Source organism: Lucilia sericata, unplaced genomic scaffold (assembly GCF_015586225.1).
Source record: "Lucilia sericata isolate MDLA Ls3-8-SP2 unplaced genomic scaffold, ASM1558622v1 Contig000344F_arrow, whole genome shotgun sequence".
NCBI classification, from domain to species: domain Eukaryota; kingdom Metazoa; phylum Arthropoda; class Insecta; order Diptera; family Calliphoridae; genus Lucilia; species Lucilia sericata.
Window position 1 is genome coordinate 197,331 of NW_023994364.1, and position 18,115 is coordinate 215,445.

The window sequence follows — 18,115 nt, forward strand, 5'->3', positions numbered from 1 at the left end:
CATATTTTTAACTTTATAACAGTTTGATAAATTCTTAAACATTTTTTTACACTTGTGGTGATCATTAGCATATTCTTAACTTCCTCAAAAAGGATGTGGTTGGTTTAAACTTGAAAGCAGCTAGTAGGAGAATATAGATATCACTAATGGACCCGACGGAGCAGCTAAAAAACGCCCTATGAATCTAATTTAATATGTGTTGATCAATAAGATAATTGAGTCAAAAGTTTTGTGTAATATCAAAACAGTCAAATGCTTTCTTCAGAACTGTTGAATGTCAGGGTAAGTAGGCTGTTCTTCATTTGTTCTTTTCATACTAGAGACACACGTGAGTCCAACTACATTGTTCCCTTTATGATATAGATAAGATAAGCAGACTGCAAACGTTAAAAAAACGGCCGTTTTTTTAAATTTGGTGATTTTTTTAATTTCAAGTCGATTTTTATTTTGGAATCTATCTCAAATCGAAATGCTTGTTTAACATTTTTTAAGAAAATTGTGAATATAAAATGTTAAAACATTAAAAAAAAGGGACATAGATGTTGCCTAGGTTTGATATGGAGAGCTTTGCTTTTCAACAATCACAAAATTCTATGAAAAATCGTAGACTAATGAATTTGCCGCTAAAATAACGCTGATTTATAGAATTCTAAATATTTTGTAATCTAAGAAACTTAAACTTGGCCAAATTTTAAATTTTCTATTATTGGTGGCTATTATCAAAAGCTAGCAACAAAAAGCAAATTTAAACTCCATCATTGAATTAAATTTTAAATGTAAATTATTTTGCATATTATTTGTTTTAAAATAAAATCTTGTTTTATGTTAATTCTTAGTTGTTAATAATTTGTGTTATTGTTGTTACTAATATTTTAAATTATACTTATTTTTAATATTTTTTTAGTATAATTGTGAGTGATTTATTTATTTCTTTCTTTCATTATATGCTTAATAAGTATTAATATTATTTCTTGACTTAATATTGATATTTTTGGACGAACACTTGGTGACGATAAAACAAAAAATGCGGATTTTTTTTTCTTTCTTACTAGTTTTTTATTACATATTTGTAATTGTAAATTATTTATTTTTCTTTTAATTTAAATTTTTGGTGTAAAGAAGATAAGTTAACAAAAAAATCTTTAATATTATAAAAAAACAGCATTTATATTTAAATTTTTAATCTCTCCAAATAAAAGCTTCAAGTTAGATGTTTTACTTATTTAAGATTTTCGTTTTTATTAAACAAAAAATTATTAAATGTAGTTTTTTTGATGGTTTTTTTTGTAATATTTTTCTCTTGGTTTTAATTTAAATGAGCAGCACATACTTCGCTTTAAGCGTATAAAACATATGTAACTAAAATATATATTTAAATATGTAGTTATTTATATATATGTATGTGTAAGTGTATGTGTTTGTATATATGTAAGTAATTTAATTAATTTCTTCAACTAAATAAGAAACAAACAAAAAAAGAACATTATTACAAAAGGATTTAAAAAATATAATTTAAAAATAACCAAAATAAAACATAATTGGCAATAGGAGCGAGGATATTTTTTTCATAATATAATAACTCTCTTTTTTTTAAATTTAATTTAAAGTTAAAGAAATTTGTTGGAGTTGTTTTTCTTTTTCGATTTTAAGTGTTATAATTTGTTTTTGTTTTTATATACTTTGGGCGGTTATTAATACACAAATTGTTTGTTGTACTAAAAGAAGCCTAACAAATAATATTTAATATTAATTATACATTATTATTATAACATTTTGTTTTTTTTTAGGTTTTTTTCATTCTTTTTTTGCTTTTTGTTTTGTTTATTAAATATTTAAGTATAAAGAGGAAGAATGGGCGGGTTAATATGAATAGTTTATTTAACAAAACTCTAACCAAACAATATGTTTATTACAATCGTAAGTTTTACTTCAACTTTTTAGCAGTTCCAGGCATTATATTAAAATACAAATACAACAAATAAATGATCATTCATATTTTTAAGTTTGTAACAAAAACAAAGAAACAAATTATTAGTTACACTTATAAATTCTATAGTTATTGGTAGCGAAATGCTTTTGAAACTGTTAAAAAAAAAAAAGAAACGTTGAAGTAAAAATATACCACATTGACAATTAAAGTGTGTGTGTATGTGTTTGAAAGAGTTTTTGTTATATTTGTTTTATGTTTTTGCTCTTTACCTAATGGATTGTTTATTCCAATTTCGAATGTGCGATAGTGACTTTTTTATAATTGTGTGTTTTTGTATTATTTGTGGATTTTTGTTCTCCAGTGAAATTTTACTTTCTTCTTTTTTTACGTTGTTGTTGCTGTTGCTGCAGTGTCTGATACTTCTTCCTTAGCAGTCGCTGTAGTTGTCAACTGATTAGTGTTAGTGGTTTCAGTATCGTTTGTATCGTGTGTGGATGATTTGTGCTTGGACGTTGTTTCTTCATCATCTTCTTGTTTTAAATTCAAATCTTTGTTGAGTTCTTTAACAGTTTCTTCTTTAATTGCATTCGATGTGATGTCTTCGGCTGGGGGATCAACTAAAGTGTTGTCTTCTATTGAATTATTCCTGCATAAAGATTAAAGTATTTTTTTAGAAATTTAAATTAAAAACTTTTAAATGATATTGTCATTAAATGGTTTGTTGTTATGGAAACTTTTTTAGATGCCAAAATATGTTGTCGAGTCTGTTTTCGTTTTATTAAAAACTTCTTTCTTATATGAAAACCATACACGTTTAATTTGATTACTTTTAGAAACTTTTTTATTAAAAGATTATTTGTGTTGAGTCATCACATATTGTTTCTAAATTTTTAAACTAAAATGGAATTTTCTTAAAAAAACGATTTTTCATCAAAAATTATAATTTATCCAAAAACCTAAATTGTGACGAAAATTGTTTTATTTTTCAAAAAAACTAAATTTTTATAAATTTTCAGGACTTTTAATTGTTAGCTTTACCCCGAAACCAAAACTTTACACAAATGCTACAAATAAATGAAATATAAAACTTTCAATTAAACAAAATAACTAAATTATGTTTAGGTATCAAATTAAACGTACACAGTCCTTCAGTAAAAATAATAGAACTAGTTTTTAGTTAATATTTAAAACAGAAATATTGAGAGAGAAGCGTTTAACCAAATAAAAATAGAAACATGAAAGTGTAAAAAGAGAGACTAATTTGTAAAGTGTTGTTACAATGTTTGGCATCTAAATAAGCATACTAGAAGTGGACGTAGAAGTAAAAGTAGAAAAGTGTTTTATTTCTTACAGTTGATTTAGTGATGATGTAGATTCTTCTGGCACATGTTCACCAACTTCTTCCGACATACAGGGACCGTTACTAATCACATTCGTTTTACACTCATCAACCGTTTGATTTGTCGGTTCTACCGATTTTTCCGTTTCAAACTGTTCAACAGTCGTATTAGTTGAGGCAGCGGCAGCAGCTCCCAATGGTTTTGTCCACATACCTTCATCGTCTTCATAATCATCAACAAAATTGCTGGTATACTGTGTGTCTTTTTTGGGAATTTGGAATGTAGTGAAATCTCCACTCCATGATGATGACTTTTCGACATTAGCATTATTATCATACTCCTCAGAACTAGTTGTAGCAGTAACGCCGCTGGCTGTCTCTGTACCGGTACCTTCAGTTGGATGATTTAATGTTGATGAATCGCCCATTCCAAAGTAAGCTTCAAAATCTGCAAAAGCTGTTGCCTTTTCCGTGTTCTTCGTTCTAAAGAGGTCAAACACCATATCGTCGGCATCGTCACAATTCTTCCAGGGATCTTCCATGAAGGGATTAACCTGGGGTTGTACATAAAACGATAAACCACCGTCACGCTCAAAGGAGGCAGCTGCATTATCGTCATCTTCACCTTCATCGTCGTCGTTGCTGCGCCCGAACTGAAACAAATTTAGAGCATTTTTCACATGATCGTTGCTTTGGTCTTTATCTTTGTCCTCATTATTATCATTATCAATATTATTATAATCATCATCACCATCATCGTCATCATAATCGTGATCATCATGTTGAGTATTGTAATCAAGTGTAAAAATGACATCCTTTTTTTCGATTTGATTCGATTAGATTTGTTTTATTTAGTTTCATTTCATCACGTATACAACGCACACATTTTATTTGTTTTTTTATTTTGTATTTTTGCGGCAATGAAATCGAATAGAATATTTTTTGATTGATTGTTTGTTTGTTTCATTGATTGTTTTTAAAGAGATAGAGAAAGAGTTCGAGTTTTGTTTGAATTTAGAATATTTAACAGAACAGAAAGAACGTTTAACAAAAACAAAAAACAACGTCTGTAAGAATTTTGTTGGGTCAGTTTAGGGCATTAGAAAGATGGACCGATTTGTTTATAAATATTATTTTAAAAGGATTGCAAATAAATAAAGTTCATTCAATTCATTCCAGCTTTTTTTTTTTTCAAAATTTAGAATCTCATAACAAAACAAAGGAAGCATTAGTGAATCTTTGGTAAGCAGGATTAAAAATTAGGATGTATTGCAAACAACACTAGATTACAACACACATTATCTCAAGATTACTTACTGCGTCAGATGAATCCAAAAAACTACACACTTCATTGCTTGAATAAAAAGAAAACAGAATCAAATAAGCAAAAATCCAAAAATAATTTTTGTTAGACAATAGAAAAACTTACAAAGCCTCTGTCATGCTAGTAGTGTCAGCAAAGAAATCTAATGATACATGGTAATCACAGGGCTTGTGGTTGGCTAATAATTTGTTTTGTGTACTCAAGGCCTTTGTTAGATCACCGTCAGTTGTATTGACAATAGACTGCCACAAATCGCGTTCATTATCGTCTTGGAGATTGCTCTCAATTAAGGCACCGATATGTTCCGATTCTGATATACACTGTGTAATGTGCTTGAAGATTTTTATCAAATGACCCATATAACCCAAACGGCGTCCTTTTTCAGCAGACCTTAAAAAAAGATTATTTAATTTATATTTTTCACAAATAGCAATTCAACTATAACTCACTCTATTTCCTTGTTAATTTTCCAGCACTCAATTAGTTTTGATATTATTTTGCAATTAACAATAGCCTGTAAATTAAAAGAAAGTGTGTGAGTTAACTTAATTTAGGAAATAGCGAAAATGTTTATATAAAAAGCAAATTTTCAACAAAACGGGTTTAATAAACAAAGTTTTTTTACTAGGAAAAAGTAATTTTGGTGGAAAAAATTAGTTTATAAAAAGTGTGTTTTCTGTAAAAAATTTTGAAAAAGTGTATTTAGTGAAAAAAAAGTTTTCGAAAATAAGATTTTTTTGATAGAAAGGAAAATACTTTTAGATTAGATTTTCAGAGCTTTTGCCAAATGTCCACAAACTATGACAAATAACTTACATGAGTTTGTATGGGGGACGGAGTACTATTAGTTGTTGTTGTTGTAGTTGTTTTAGTATTATCGACCTCAACTTTAAACTCTAATGGTTCAACGATCTTATCAAGAACAGAATCTTTATTATCCCCGTCTTTATTATCTTTTGAGCCATCACTTACATGCGTTGAGTTGTTGTTAGTATTAGAGTTGGGAACTTCAGAGTAGGGAAAAATAAGGTGTAGACACTTCTCGACTTCGCTGTGCAAAAAGTTATTCCAGCAGTATTCTTTGAACAGCGAAAGCAAAATATCAAGGAAATCTGTTTCGCAAATACTACAAATCAAAATAAAAAAAATTTAATTGTAAGAATCATAAAAATATAAACGTTTAAGAAACAAACATACGCTTTAAATATTTCCTCATTATTGGTTTCCAATAATACCGTAAAAAGACGACAAATTTGCAGACGGGTCATACCAAACGGTGGCGATAAATTAGCTGCCGATGTAAGAATATCGGGTTTCTAAAATAGTTTTAAACAAAGTTTTGTTTTAGTAACATACTTTTGCTATATACATATTACTTAATTTTCTTACTTTTGGCGGGTTCTTAAGCAATTCATTAAATTGTTTTAGTTGAGGTTCAATAACACGAATCACAGTTGTTAAAAATTCATCATGAACTTTTTGCTCGCGATCAAGATAAGACACCAAACGTTCCATATTCCGTTCATCTCTAGTAAAACAAAATATTAAATTTAAAAAAATGTTTCAATATTCACATTCTATGGTCAATATAACTTACGTCACTCTAACGGGTTTTATTATCTTAAGTACAACCGTTATGCCGGACACAATAGCACTTTCAACAGCATTTGGTTGCAAAATCACATTAAACAAGGCTAATAAAGTGGTTGCACTTTCAATATTTTTTAATATAGGATTAGAACCCTCAAAAGCAGGTTCAAAAGTATCAATATCTTGACGCATTGTACGCCCCTGATGTATAAGATCACAGAGAAAATCAGCAACATTAGCGTGCTTCTCACTTTGTTCAGGATCACCAATAATTTCAATAAGTTTCTCAACCAGTCTTTCCTCATTCAACCACTGGAAACATTAAAAATAAAACAATGTTAATAAAAAACACCAACATCAAACTGATTACTTACTTCAAATAAGCTTCTTTTCAGTTGAGCACCCTCGACGTTACGCATCATTTCCATTATGAGATCGGGCACGATGGGCGTACTGAAATGTTTGCATATCAAATCCAAAAAACTACTCTTCGTCTTTAAATATTCCAAAAGTTTTAGGCACGTTTGTTGATACAAAAACCAATCTTGATCAGACTTTTTAGTAAAGAGCATGCTAAATGTCTTGCTAAAAAATGATGCTAGCAAGGGATTTAACGGTGGTTCATTTTCCAGATATGAGTATAACATGTTTAATGTATCTGTATCGGCGAGTAATTTTTCATCTAAGGACGGTAGGCCCCTACAAAAAAAATATCAATATAGTTTTAGTATTAGTTATTAACTTATATGTGAAACATACACACTTACATTGTTAAGATTTCACTAGCAATATTAGCATGACGAAAACGTTCCGATAGGGGTATTTCCTCTGGAGGTTCTGTTGTAATTAACTCAATCAAACGTCTTATAACATCAGGACGAGTAAAACTAAGACAAGGATATTTTTAGTAATGAATATTTTATTTAAAATGGTTTTAATATAGTACTTACTAGTTAACAATATTTTTCTTTAGAGTTTTACATTCTTGTATAATGTTGTCTTCATCCAAAAACACTTCGACTTTGGTATCCTTAAAAACGGAAAGAAATAAAAGTTGAAAATGTTTAGTTTAATACATTACAGGGTAATAAGTAATTTATGTTGTGTATTTTTTGGAAAATATATATTAAGAGTAATACATAGACACCATGTAACTGACATGTTTAAGCGAAAATAAAGATACTGATTCCAATCGCCTTTTCTTAAATGCTCTTGTATACACGTATATCTCATTTTAAAGAAACAGACAAGTCTATACCCTAGACAACAGACTAGTCTATAGATAAGACATTATAGTAGTGTGCCGTCTTCGTTTCGGTGCGAAGGACCGATTATCATGAGAACAACTCTATTTTGTAATAGTTATTACTGCTTGTTTAATTGAAATCTCTTCCAGGTTTCTTAAGTAGAAGAGAATTTGAAGTTTAGTAAAAATTTGATAGGTAGTTCCTTGTGTCAGAATTGCAATTTTAAAAAGGTGTAATATTGTACTTTTCAGTATTAAATTCTAAAGTCTGTCGCAAACGATCGTTCTACAAAGTTTGTGAATACATACTATGCAATAAACTAGTCCATAGATTTGTTAACACGATAGATCAGTCATAAACTAGTTTTTAGATAAAAAGTTAGAATAAAATACAAGACGATTTAAATCCTTCTAAGTATACTTAGTTAGGAGGCGTCTATATGAGCATCAACTATAATACATGCTTTACATTGTGATTTCGTGTGCAAAATGTCATTACTATTGCTGTATAAGCAACATATTTATGATATTTAAACCAATATTCCGGAGAAACATGACACAAAACATTTAAAAAATAAAATGTTTGAAATCTTAACCTCCAATTCCCCTAAAAATAAAAGTCGCTGACTAATTTTGAATACCCCTCCCCATTAAAGTCGTTCGATAGGTATATCAAATAGTAACAAGATTTAGATTATGTTCGATTTTAGACACCAGCAAATCTTTCCCTCCCTTGCCGGTACGTTGCAGCTAATAAATGCTTAGTGTCAAGAATTTAAGGATATTGTCGATTACACAAATAAACATACACAAAAAAATCAATATATTTTACTTACCGGTGATTCCAGTAGAATCTCTATGTTATGTGAAGGCGGATCCTTGGTATCCCAAAACATTCTGTAAGATTTTTACTGACAATATTGTTTGCTCCTTCCTGGTTAATTGTTGGTTTTATCTCAGTTAAACACTATATTATACTTTTCACATATAAATGAAATGTAATTGTTGCGTGACGCGTAAGTGGCAACTACCAGCAGCAACAACAAAAAATTATGTAGAAATATTTCGTTTCTTTCTTTTTTGCTTTTGTACAGACTAATTGCAGAATTACTTGCTAGATATTTTCACAACACTAAAACAAATGAATGCAATAATACGTTGTTATTTTACTAACAGTAAAAATTATACAAATATTACAAAATTTATGATTAATAAATTGTTTAAATTCGTTTTATATTTTATTAAATCCTTTAGTTTTTCTCTATTGGGGGAGTTTACTTTTTTAGGCTGTTTTTTCGGTTTTTTGTGCACGATTTAAAACTTTAATTTTTCTTATTTATTGTATTTGCACTTGTAGTTTAACAATTAAATATTTTAATTTTGTAATAAATTACATTTTTTAGGTGTGTAACATATTTTTGCGTTGTTAAACTGCATAAAATCAAGAATATTTTTTGCGTTTTCTAGTTAACGATTTTTCTTGTGTTTCTTAAACTTCAATATTGAGAAGAAAAATTTTTCTTCATTTTGACAATCGTGTTTTGGGTAAAAGAGATGCCTGACTTATGGTTTTATGTTTAAAACTAAACAATTGTCAAATTGAAATGTTAACAGGAAAATAAAAATGTAGTACATTTAATGAATGATTACACCTTGGACCATCTTTCAGAATTTAAAAATGGTATGCTGAGGTTCTTAAATAAAACAGCTTCTAAAATTTCCTATTTATTGATATTTAAAAACCTGCTAAATTTTCTTACTAAATATTAGCACTTATCAGAAAAAATGGTAAAATAAACAAATCTGGCAACACTCTCACTCAGTGACACTTCATTATTTCCTTCGTTTTATAGCATATCTCTAATTTTCGTTTTCTCTTGTTCTCATTCTCGTCGGTGAGGTGTCATAAATGAAAAAACGTCAAAAGATGCCATAAATAAACTCAACAAAACGTACTTGTTGCTTTTTTACATTTCCTTTTTTCACTAATTTATTACATACAATTTTGCAGAATTTTCGAAAAAAATATATTTATTTTTCTTTTTATATTATTCTATTTGCTTCTTCTTTTTCCAAAAATTCCTCAGACATAAAAAATAGTTTATATATTAAGATTTTTTACTCCATGTCGTTCTTCATAGCTCACCATACACAATCACACTATTTCATTTACCATTTAATACTACCATTCACTTTACAGTGACTATTATTTATTTGTTTGAAGAAAAGCAATAATTCTTCAGTTCACTCACCGCCTAATCGAACAACGAAAAAACTATAAAACTTTTAAGTATTTTTAGAAATAAATTCGTAATTAGAGAAAAATATTAATCGCAGATCTGAAAAATATGTCGTTGTCAGAGCCCTGCGCCGACAAATATTAACGGCGGCGGCGACTGACACTAAATATGTCGGCGGGGCTTAAAATCGACTGTAAGCCGATGTAAAACTACGATTAGTTTTTGAATTTTCAACGATTTTAAATAAACACGGAATCCGAGAGATCAGAAAGCAAATATATTAGGTGTGTTCGCGTACTTTTCAGTAAAAAAATATCCAGTAACTTTATGATAGAGAGAAATTTTTAATTTACTCTGAATCTAAAAAAGTACGCGAATGTGTTTAAAAAACATGTTTGTTTGCAAATTTTTTACTGGGGAAAAAATATCCAGTAAAATCAAAAAATTCTCTATCATTTTTATCGCTCTCTTATTCTCTCATTGCAAGTTTTCAAAAGTACGCGAACGGAATCCAGTAACAATTGTTGCAAATTGTTACAAATTATCGGGTACTCGAACAGACCTATTGTTTATAACAACAAAACAGAGCAAAGCAAGCACAAAAGTTGTGTGAGAAATTATGCAGGGATGGATAAGAAATGCTTAAAAATTAAAAACACTAGGATCGGCCTATATTTGACCCTATAATATTACATAGTCCTGTCTGTTCTGTAAACCGAATCCGAGCAAATTTCTCGTTTAAAAACGAATTCGCATAAATTTTCTCTTTTTAAAACCAAGTACACAAATATAGTGGAAAACCAGAACATTTTTTCCAGGCAAATAGAAAAAAATTGTCAAATAAATTATTTGTTAAAAAAGTACATTGAAAACAAAAAAAAATATTTTTTTTCTGTTCCCGTACTTTTTATAAGTACGAAGAGAAAATTCATTAATTCTCTTTAGCCAGAAAAGTTCTGGAACAAAGCTAAAATATGTTTATTTTTCTGAATTCTACGTTTTATTTTTCATAAATATAGGTTTGGGTTCCTAAAAAAGGTTTTTTCATCGAATTCCATTATTACATCGACATTTGAAAGCCATTTATGTATGTGTGTTTAAGTCATTTTCTGAAGAAGATCTCATATGGGTTTAGGGTGAATTATGCTTCGATCGTCATAAAATTTGGTAGACATATTTTCGTTCCAACAAAAATTGTTTTATTATGGTATTATTAAATTTTTTTTTTAAGGCACCACATCAAAATTTTTACTTACGTATTTGGCATATCAGGAGGCACCATTAAAATCACAATTATAACATAAAAACTAAGAAATGCACTAATTTGGCAGCACTGTCATAATTTCGTTTCCTCTTGCTCTCTCTCATTCTGATTGGTTAGGTGGAAAACGTCAGAGATGCTATAAATAGTATATAAAAAAACTTAATCCTAAAAAAGTATGTATCACATTAAAATAATTATTTGACAAAGTAATTTTTACAAGTGTATGATGTTTCTTTCCATTTTTCTGTTTCATTTCATTTCTTTTTATTTTCTGTTTTCATCCCTTGTCTATTTATAAACATTTTGAAGAAACTTGTGTCAAAATGAAAATCATTTTAGAAAAACTATGAGAAAATATTTTTAATATGCAAACATCAAGTGTAGCTGTCGCCAATAACAACAATATTATATAAAATTAGGAAAATCAAAGTATAAACAGAAAATGTACACGGTAACATCGGAAATTTATAAGGAGACAAATTTTAAACCCACTAAAGGTGAAGATGGTAAAATTGTTTCAAAATTTGAATTTAAATATCCCGACAGCTGTGGTGTAACGGTTGACGACGATGGCGATCTAGTGGTACCCAGACGAAAAAGTGACATTGAACATGAAAATGGTGTTATTGAAATACAACATTCCGAGGCCACCGAAATACGTTTAGTTGGTCTACAAGTATGGAGGGGTGCTCTACTATTAGCCGATTATATATTTAATCAGCGTAACGAGTTTAAAGATAAGCAAATTTTGGAATTGGGTGCTGGCGTGGGTTTGACAAGTATTGCAGCTGGCAAATATGTTAATAAAGTTGTTTGTACCGATGTTGACATCGGAGGTATTTTAGATTTAATACGTGCCAATGTTAAAAGAAATGAAAAATTTTGTGGATCTAATAAAATAGAGGTGCTGGAGTATGATTTTATGCTGGATAGAGCGAACTATAGCCAAGAGCTTTTGAAGGCTATAGATGAGAGTGATGTTGTAGTGGCAGCTGATGTGATATATGATGATGACTTAACAAAAGCCTTTATTAATGTAATGGATGCGATTTTTTCCAGAGAAAAAGTAAGCCATAAGAAAAAAGAAATATACGTGGCTTTGGAAAAGCGTTATGTCTTTACAACTTCCGAATGTGATGCAGTTGCTCCGATGTTCGAACATTTCCTCAAGTTAACTATGCCCAAACCTTGGAGATTTGTATATGTTCAAACTGATTTTCCACAATACTTTAAATATGAAAGATGTAAACATTTGGTGCTACTAAAAGTTACAAGTTCTTAAAAAAACAATTAGAAAAATAAATAATTTATTTTTATATAAAAAAATTTAAAAACTTCTCTTTGTAGTGTATAAATGTTAATTATAAATATTATATCGCTAAGTTAAATACTACTTATTTACTTTATTTGTTGCATGTGTAAAATTATTGCCACCACCCTAGGATTACTTTCGTCATTTATATTCGAGTTGTTGTTACAGGTCTTGCATGGCCAATATGATATTTTCCAAAGCAGTTCTTGCATCATTAGCTGGAAAACTTTGCAAAACACGCAAAGCTGCTGTGGTATGTTTCTGCTGTAACTCTTTGGTCTTTTCTAAGCCGGGACCCTCTAGTATAGCCTTGTGTATTTTAACGTAGTCTACATTTTCTACCGACACTTTACCCTTTTCAATTTCATCATACAACTTGGGATCATATTCCAGATGGAAGAGTACGGGAGCACTTACCAAACTAAAAGTGGTGTCTATATTGTAGAAAAAAATAAAAATAATTTATAATTGTTTGTTACTAATCTGATATTTTTACATACCAAAAGGTAAGGTGGGGCTTTGAAAAGGTTCAGCATCCAAACAGGCTTGCCAAGCCAAAGACAAATGTTTACCAAAGAGATAAGCCTGCTTTTGCATTTCTTCACTCTGACCAGCCAACTTTATAGAAGCTTGGCAAGATTTGCCCAAAAGACTGCCAGCATTTAAAATATTACGACATTCCCATTCCTTTTCAGGATTACCCATTACCTTTGCTATGCTCATGGGTATAAGAACGTCCTTTTCGTCAAAGTCTATATCGGGAGTTGTGGCGGTACCATTACTTTGTACGGGATTTGAACCAGGTTTCGAGGGTAAGGGATTATTTTGTTCATCTCGTTCACCAATAAATTCGGATTCAGAAAAATCTCTAACAGCTGAAGAAATGAGCTCAACAACTTCTTGATTACGCAAACCGGCCAATTCTGCACTAGAGTGACCCAAAAGGTAGTCACCAATCAATAAACCTATTTTGTTACCAAAAGTCATATCATCATAGGTATTTGCATCCTGGCCAGCTTGTGATGAACGTTGCAAATTTACCAAACTCTGTAAAATACAAAATAAAAGAAGCATGAAATTAAAATGGAACATGATGGAAAAAATAACAAGTATATGGATCAGTTGAAGGAATAACTTATTGATTAGTCTATGGATCATCCTATGGAATCTATAATCGAGAATTATATGGAATAGTCTATTGACTAATCTATGGACTTTTCTCCTAATGAAAAAAGGTCGAAATGTATAAAAATTTAACATGCCATTCCTTCGGAGTTTTTTAATTTACGAATATGTATGTACTATGTTTATAATACCTTTAATTCATTTACTTACAGTATGCACTAAGTGAGCAATACGAATCATTTCTGTCACTTCCACTAATCCACGCTGCGAGTGTAATACTCCAGCACTTTTGTCTTGTTCCATATCAGGTACTGTGGGAGCATGTCCAGCTGCTTTGGATATCAATAGAACTATCAGTCCCCAAGCTTGTGTAGTATTTTTGCCGTTATACAGTAAATGTCTGAGATAATGAAAAAATAGATATTAGAAAGCAAAAATATTAATGTAAATTCAAAGTAAATAAAACTATTGTTATAAGAAAGAGATGATGCGTTTATGCCTAAATGACAAAATAAACAAATTGGCTTTTAAAATTCCAAACACACACGTTTGTGTCGCAATCGTCATTGTATTTATTATCACAATGAAATATTTGATCTCTGACTAGGCGTGAATATTTGTATTAAACTCACTTGGCTGTTTTTAATAGTGGATGACTGCTGCCCACTAACTTGCGTAAATGTAAGGCGACATTGGCTATTTCATCGCTCAATAGCCAGCGTAAGCTTAGGAAGGAGGTGGGATAGCCTACTATACGTTCAGCTTCACTGACGGCACGATTCCAGTCGTGCTTTGGTGGTGTTGGCTTTGCAACGATTTTTTCATTACCCACTTTATGGGAGGGTGATGTGGTTACACTTCTCAATATTTGCTGCTGTAGTTTTTGAGCAGTTTGTTGTTGTAAAGTGAAAGTTGCGCCTGCATTTCTCGTTATTGAGGTAGGATTGGAAAACAAACGCCACTGTTGTTTATTTGTTAATCTTGCGAGGAAACTAACTCTGTTCATTTTGTTCACTTGTTTTTTTATAATATTATTAAAAATTATTAACTTTAATACTTTATTTTAATTTATAAAATAAATTTATTGATGCGCTATGTTAAAATGTTCGTTGCTAACACTTTGAAAAGTGAAACTCGACTTAATGTTTGGTTAAGCTTTTTACACTCTTTAACCCAGTTAATTTCTCTTAAAACCAACTTGCAAGCCAAGTTTATACACATTAGTTTTTGTAATTTACTATTTTGTAACTATTTGTTTACTTCTCAACTGAAAACCAGTTCCACTGTGTGTCGTCTACATAACTGTAGACGGATCAGCTGTTTGATAAGAAACATGAAGGAAATGTGGCAAAGAGACAAATGTTAAATAATAGATAATTAATAAAAATGGGGAAGTTGCTATTTTTTAGGAATGCTTTAAAATTTCTGTTATTGAACAAAAATATTATTTACTATCATATAGGACTTGACATTGTTATATTTTTAATACATACATCGGAATTAAGATAAATATTACAGATTTTTTTATAAAAGCTGCATATTTTATAAATTTCTGGTCGGCATTTTTTAACAGTTTTTTACATATTTGTAAGACTGTTTCATGTACATAATTGGTTTTTTATTCACTAAAACAATTTTATTTAAATTTGTATATCGGAATTCAACATAACTGTTTTTTTTTTTTGTTATAAAAAATGCATATTATTCCAATATACATATAGGTGATTAATCAATTTTAATGTTTCTAAAACCTAAAAATCACAAAAAGAAACATTCCCTCGTTTTGTCTTCTTAAGAATATGGCAACTTTATCTCGTAAGTATTTTCTTTGTAAATAGTTGGCAATACGTTTTGTCTTATAAAGAGTTGCCAACAAAAAAATATTGTGCAATTTGCCGCAAAATATTTGTAAACAAATAAAATTTAATGTAAAATTTAACATAAATACCTATTAAAATGAATCGTAGCTTTGAGAATATATTTGAAAAATATAATATAACATACACCTTACCCAGGAGACGACAGAAAAAGTCTCATTCTCCTAAATCGAAGTATGCATTTCATAGAAATAGAGGTACAACTAATTTCCAAGGAAGTGTTAGTTCGAATGCAAGTTTGATAGGAAATTTTCAAACAACCTGTGGCCGTGAGAGAAATACAAGTTCAAATTTAAATTCCACCTGCTATATTAATAATTCTACAATAAGAAAATATAATTGTGCCACTCGTTATAAAACCCTGGAAGTTATTGAACGCGAAAATGTGTCTAAGGATGCCCGCACCTCCAGTGATGTTATTAATAATTCAATTAGTAAATGTAGTCCCAAAGTGGATCGTACGGAAAAAAAATCCACTTATTTAGCAGGGAGAATTTTAAAAACAAAAGAAAATGTTCCATCGACAAGTAGTGAGAATATTTCTGCCATGAATTTAAGTTGTAATGAAAACAATACTTGTGATGATGCTGCATTTAAAATAAGTCCTGTTTTCGGGTGTATAGAGGAAAAGAGGAAATATTTGTCCAGCACATTTAATATTGGAAGAAGAAAATTAAGTCCCAGAATTCGGCCGCAATCACAATATTTGCGTTACAATAAACTAAATGTAATTATAGACAAACCAAAAAGAAATATTTTGTCCACTACCAACATTTCAACATTAACTGAAACTAGCAATAGTCTAAATGAATCTTTTAATACCTTTCTAAGTAGTTCACCGGAAGCCTCTCAAACTATTGAAACTCCTACAACAACTCAAGAATCTGTAGACAATGTTGACTCGGAATTAGACTTATTAATTGATCTCATAGAACGTGAGGATGAAAATAATAGAAAAAAGGAAAACCATAAGCAAAAACTTAAAGACCAATTGCCACGTACAAAAACTCGCCTAAAAGGTGGCTATGAAGAATTATTCGACCGAGCTTTAAAACGTGAAACGGTAAAAGGAAATTTTCTTAAGCATGACAGAAAACTGGGTTTACGTGCAGGTAAACTATTCACTGTAGTGGACATCGAAACCTCGTATGGTCTAACAATAGCTGTGTTGAAAAGTGAAGATTTGCTTATAAACTTTGGCGTGGTGGTGGCTTCAGAAATGTTGGCGCAACTTAAATTGGGCGGTCAAATTGAGGCATACTTCGATGATAAATCTTTACCATATAAATTACCCTACAAAGAAGACTTTTTGGATATTTATTTGGAGCCCTTTAAATTGTTGATTGCGTAAGCGATATTTGTAAGCTATTGAGTTTCTTGTGTTCCTATTATATTTAAGTTAAGTTTATGAATAGTGTTCTATTTTTTTCATTTAGTGAAGATAAATAAATTTTGTTTGTTTTTAGTTTTATTAAATATTGTATTTTATTATTAAAATATGAAAACTGGGCTTCTTTATAAAAATATTAAAAAATGCCAACAACAAATTAATTTAAATTTTTAAATTTAAAACCGGAGATCCAATGTACATATTTATAAACGATTTAAAAGGAAAAAGTCTGCTAAAATTGTGGAATTAAGAAAATATCTTGTTAACTTGATTCTATTATTGAGAAGACAAAAGAACACGTAAAACTCAGAAAGAATATTTTTATTTTTGTATCCAGATCACCAAATATTAACGCTAGCACGAAAATGCTTAAAAATGAAGTTTTAGAAGGTATTAAGTTTTCGGCGGAAATATTGCAATTTCTATTTTGGGGCCGTCCTACTACACAACTTTCCAATATCACTCATTTTTATTTAGTGTTATCAGTTCAAAAAAAGTATCTACCAACAATATACAAGCATTATTTATCTTTAAATTTTGCGCTCAATTGAGTGAAAATCCAATTGAAGGTTTATTTATTTTGTAAAATGTTGAATTGATAAACAAAAACTTATAGGAGAAGATGTCGTATAAATAATTCAGTAACAATTTGTTAAACAATTATAACGTTATTAAATTATACTTGCTGGCCCTTTTCTGTATAAAATTTTTAAAATGCTGACAAATTTTTATCAATTTTAGAACTAAAGTCTTTGCCCCAAAAGTGGAAAGTGAAAAAAGCTATAAAATAACAACAGCAAACTGTTACTAGCTGAAAAGTTAAAGTAATAAATTATAAGCAAAATTTTTGTGATTTGTAAAGATAAGAAACGAATTTTTAAAAAAGTTTCAGTTAAAAATTATTTAATATTAAATATCAAGGAGGTTTGTTCTTTTATCGAATTTATGTGAAATATATTTGAGAATTTTATTTATATATTTCTAAAATGTGTTTATCATCGTGCGTGATATTTATTAAAAAGTCCCAAGAAGCATATCTCTAATTTAAGATCGCATATCTCTACGACAAATAATCGCTTTTAATAATAGTAGTAGTGTAGGTAGTGACGTTATTTTTTTTTACTTTCGATAACTGTTCTATATATTGTTGTTATGTTATCGTTTATACAATATAAACTTTAACTACATTGTAATGGATGACTTAATAGGGATGGAAAATAATAATAAATCAAATTAAGAATTATTGGAACTTTAGTATTTTTGGGTCACAAAATCATTCTTTATACAAGGGAAGATTTTTCGTTTAATTTTTAAAAACACATGTGTTTTAATTGCGCATGTTTAAAGGCAATAATACAACACTGACAGATTTGTCTTATTTCCTGGTTTATCACTCTGACATTTTCATCTTTCCAAATGTCAGTTTTATGAATGAAAACACATTACAATACAAGGAAAATTGTATTTACATTTACATT

The 18,115-nt window shown here is 29.6% G+C and overlaps 3 protein-coding genes across 13 annotated transcripts; 1 reads left to right on the plus strand and 2 right to left on the minus strand.

The window, feature by feature from the left end:
* Window positions 1–1,206: 1,206 nt before the first annotated feature.
* On the minus strand, window positions 1,207–9,821 carry LOC119603834 (serine/threonine-protein phosphatase 6 regulatory subunit 3). 11 transcript variants are annotated; one of them, XM_037956056.1, is made up of 14 exons: window positions 9,603–9,795; window positions 8,266–8,561; window positions 7,134–7,213; window positions 6,951–7,070; window positions 6,558–6,882; window positions 6,191–6,495; window positions 5,983–6,121; window positions 5,791–5,909; window positions 5,410–5,719; window positions 5,043–5,107; window positions 4,699–4,983; window positions 4,587–4,623; window positions 3,282–3,922; window positions 1,207–2,576 (listed from the first exon to the last, which is right to left on the minus strand). In XM_037956056.1, the coding sequence occupies exons 2-14, from the start codon at window positions 8,323–8,325 to the stop codon at window positions 2,315–2,317; spliced, it is 2,748 nt and encodes a 915-aa protein (XP_037811984.1). In that variant the 5' UTR covers window positions 8,326–8,561; window positions 9,603–9,795; the 3' UTR covers window positions 1,207–2,314. The 11 variants fall into 11 exon arrangements, with proteins under 11 accessions (XP_037811984.1, XP_037811985.1, XP_037811981.1 ...); XM_037956057.1 differs by having other exon boundaries at window positions 1,789–2,576; window positions 5,566–5,719; window positions 9,682–9,821; XM_037956053.1 differs by having other exon boundaries at window positions 1,789–2,576; window positions 3,282–4,084; window positions 5,566–5,719; window positions 9,682–9,821.
* A 1,150-nt stretch (window positions 9,822–10,971) lies between these two features.
* On the plus strand, window positions 10,972–12,680 carry LOC119603864 (methyltransferase-like protein 22). The gene is made up of 2 exons (XM_037956091.1): window positions 10,972–11,106; window positions 11,243–12,680. The coding sequence occupies exon 2, from the start codon at window positions 11,376–11,378 to the stop codon at window positions 12,213–12,215; it is 840 nt and encodes a 279-aa protein (XP_037812019.1). The 5' UTR covers window positions 10,972–11,106; window positions 11,243–11,375; the 3' UTR covers window positions 12,216–12,680.
* LOC119603863 (decaprenyl-diphosphate synthase subunit 2) lies at window positions 12,219–14,657 on the minus strand. Its single transcript, XM_037956089.1, has 4 exons — window positions 14,003–14,657; window positions 13,581–13,770; window positions 12,746–13,292; window positions 12,219–12,679 (listed from the first exon to the last, which is right to left on the minus strand). Exons 1-4 carry the CDS (start codon window positions 14,374–14,376, stop codon window positions 12,408–12,410), a joined length of 1,383 nt encoding a protein of 460 aa, XP_037812017.1. The 5' UTR covers window positions 14,377–14,657; the 3' UTR covers window positions 12,219–12,407.
* Window positions 14,658–18,115: the final 3,458 nt, after the last annotated feature.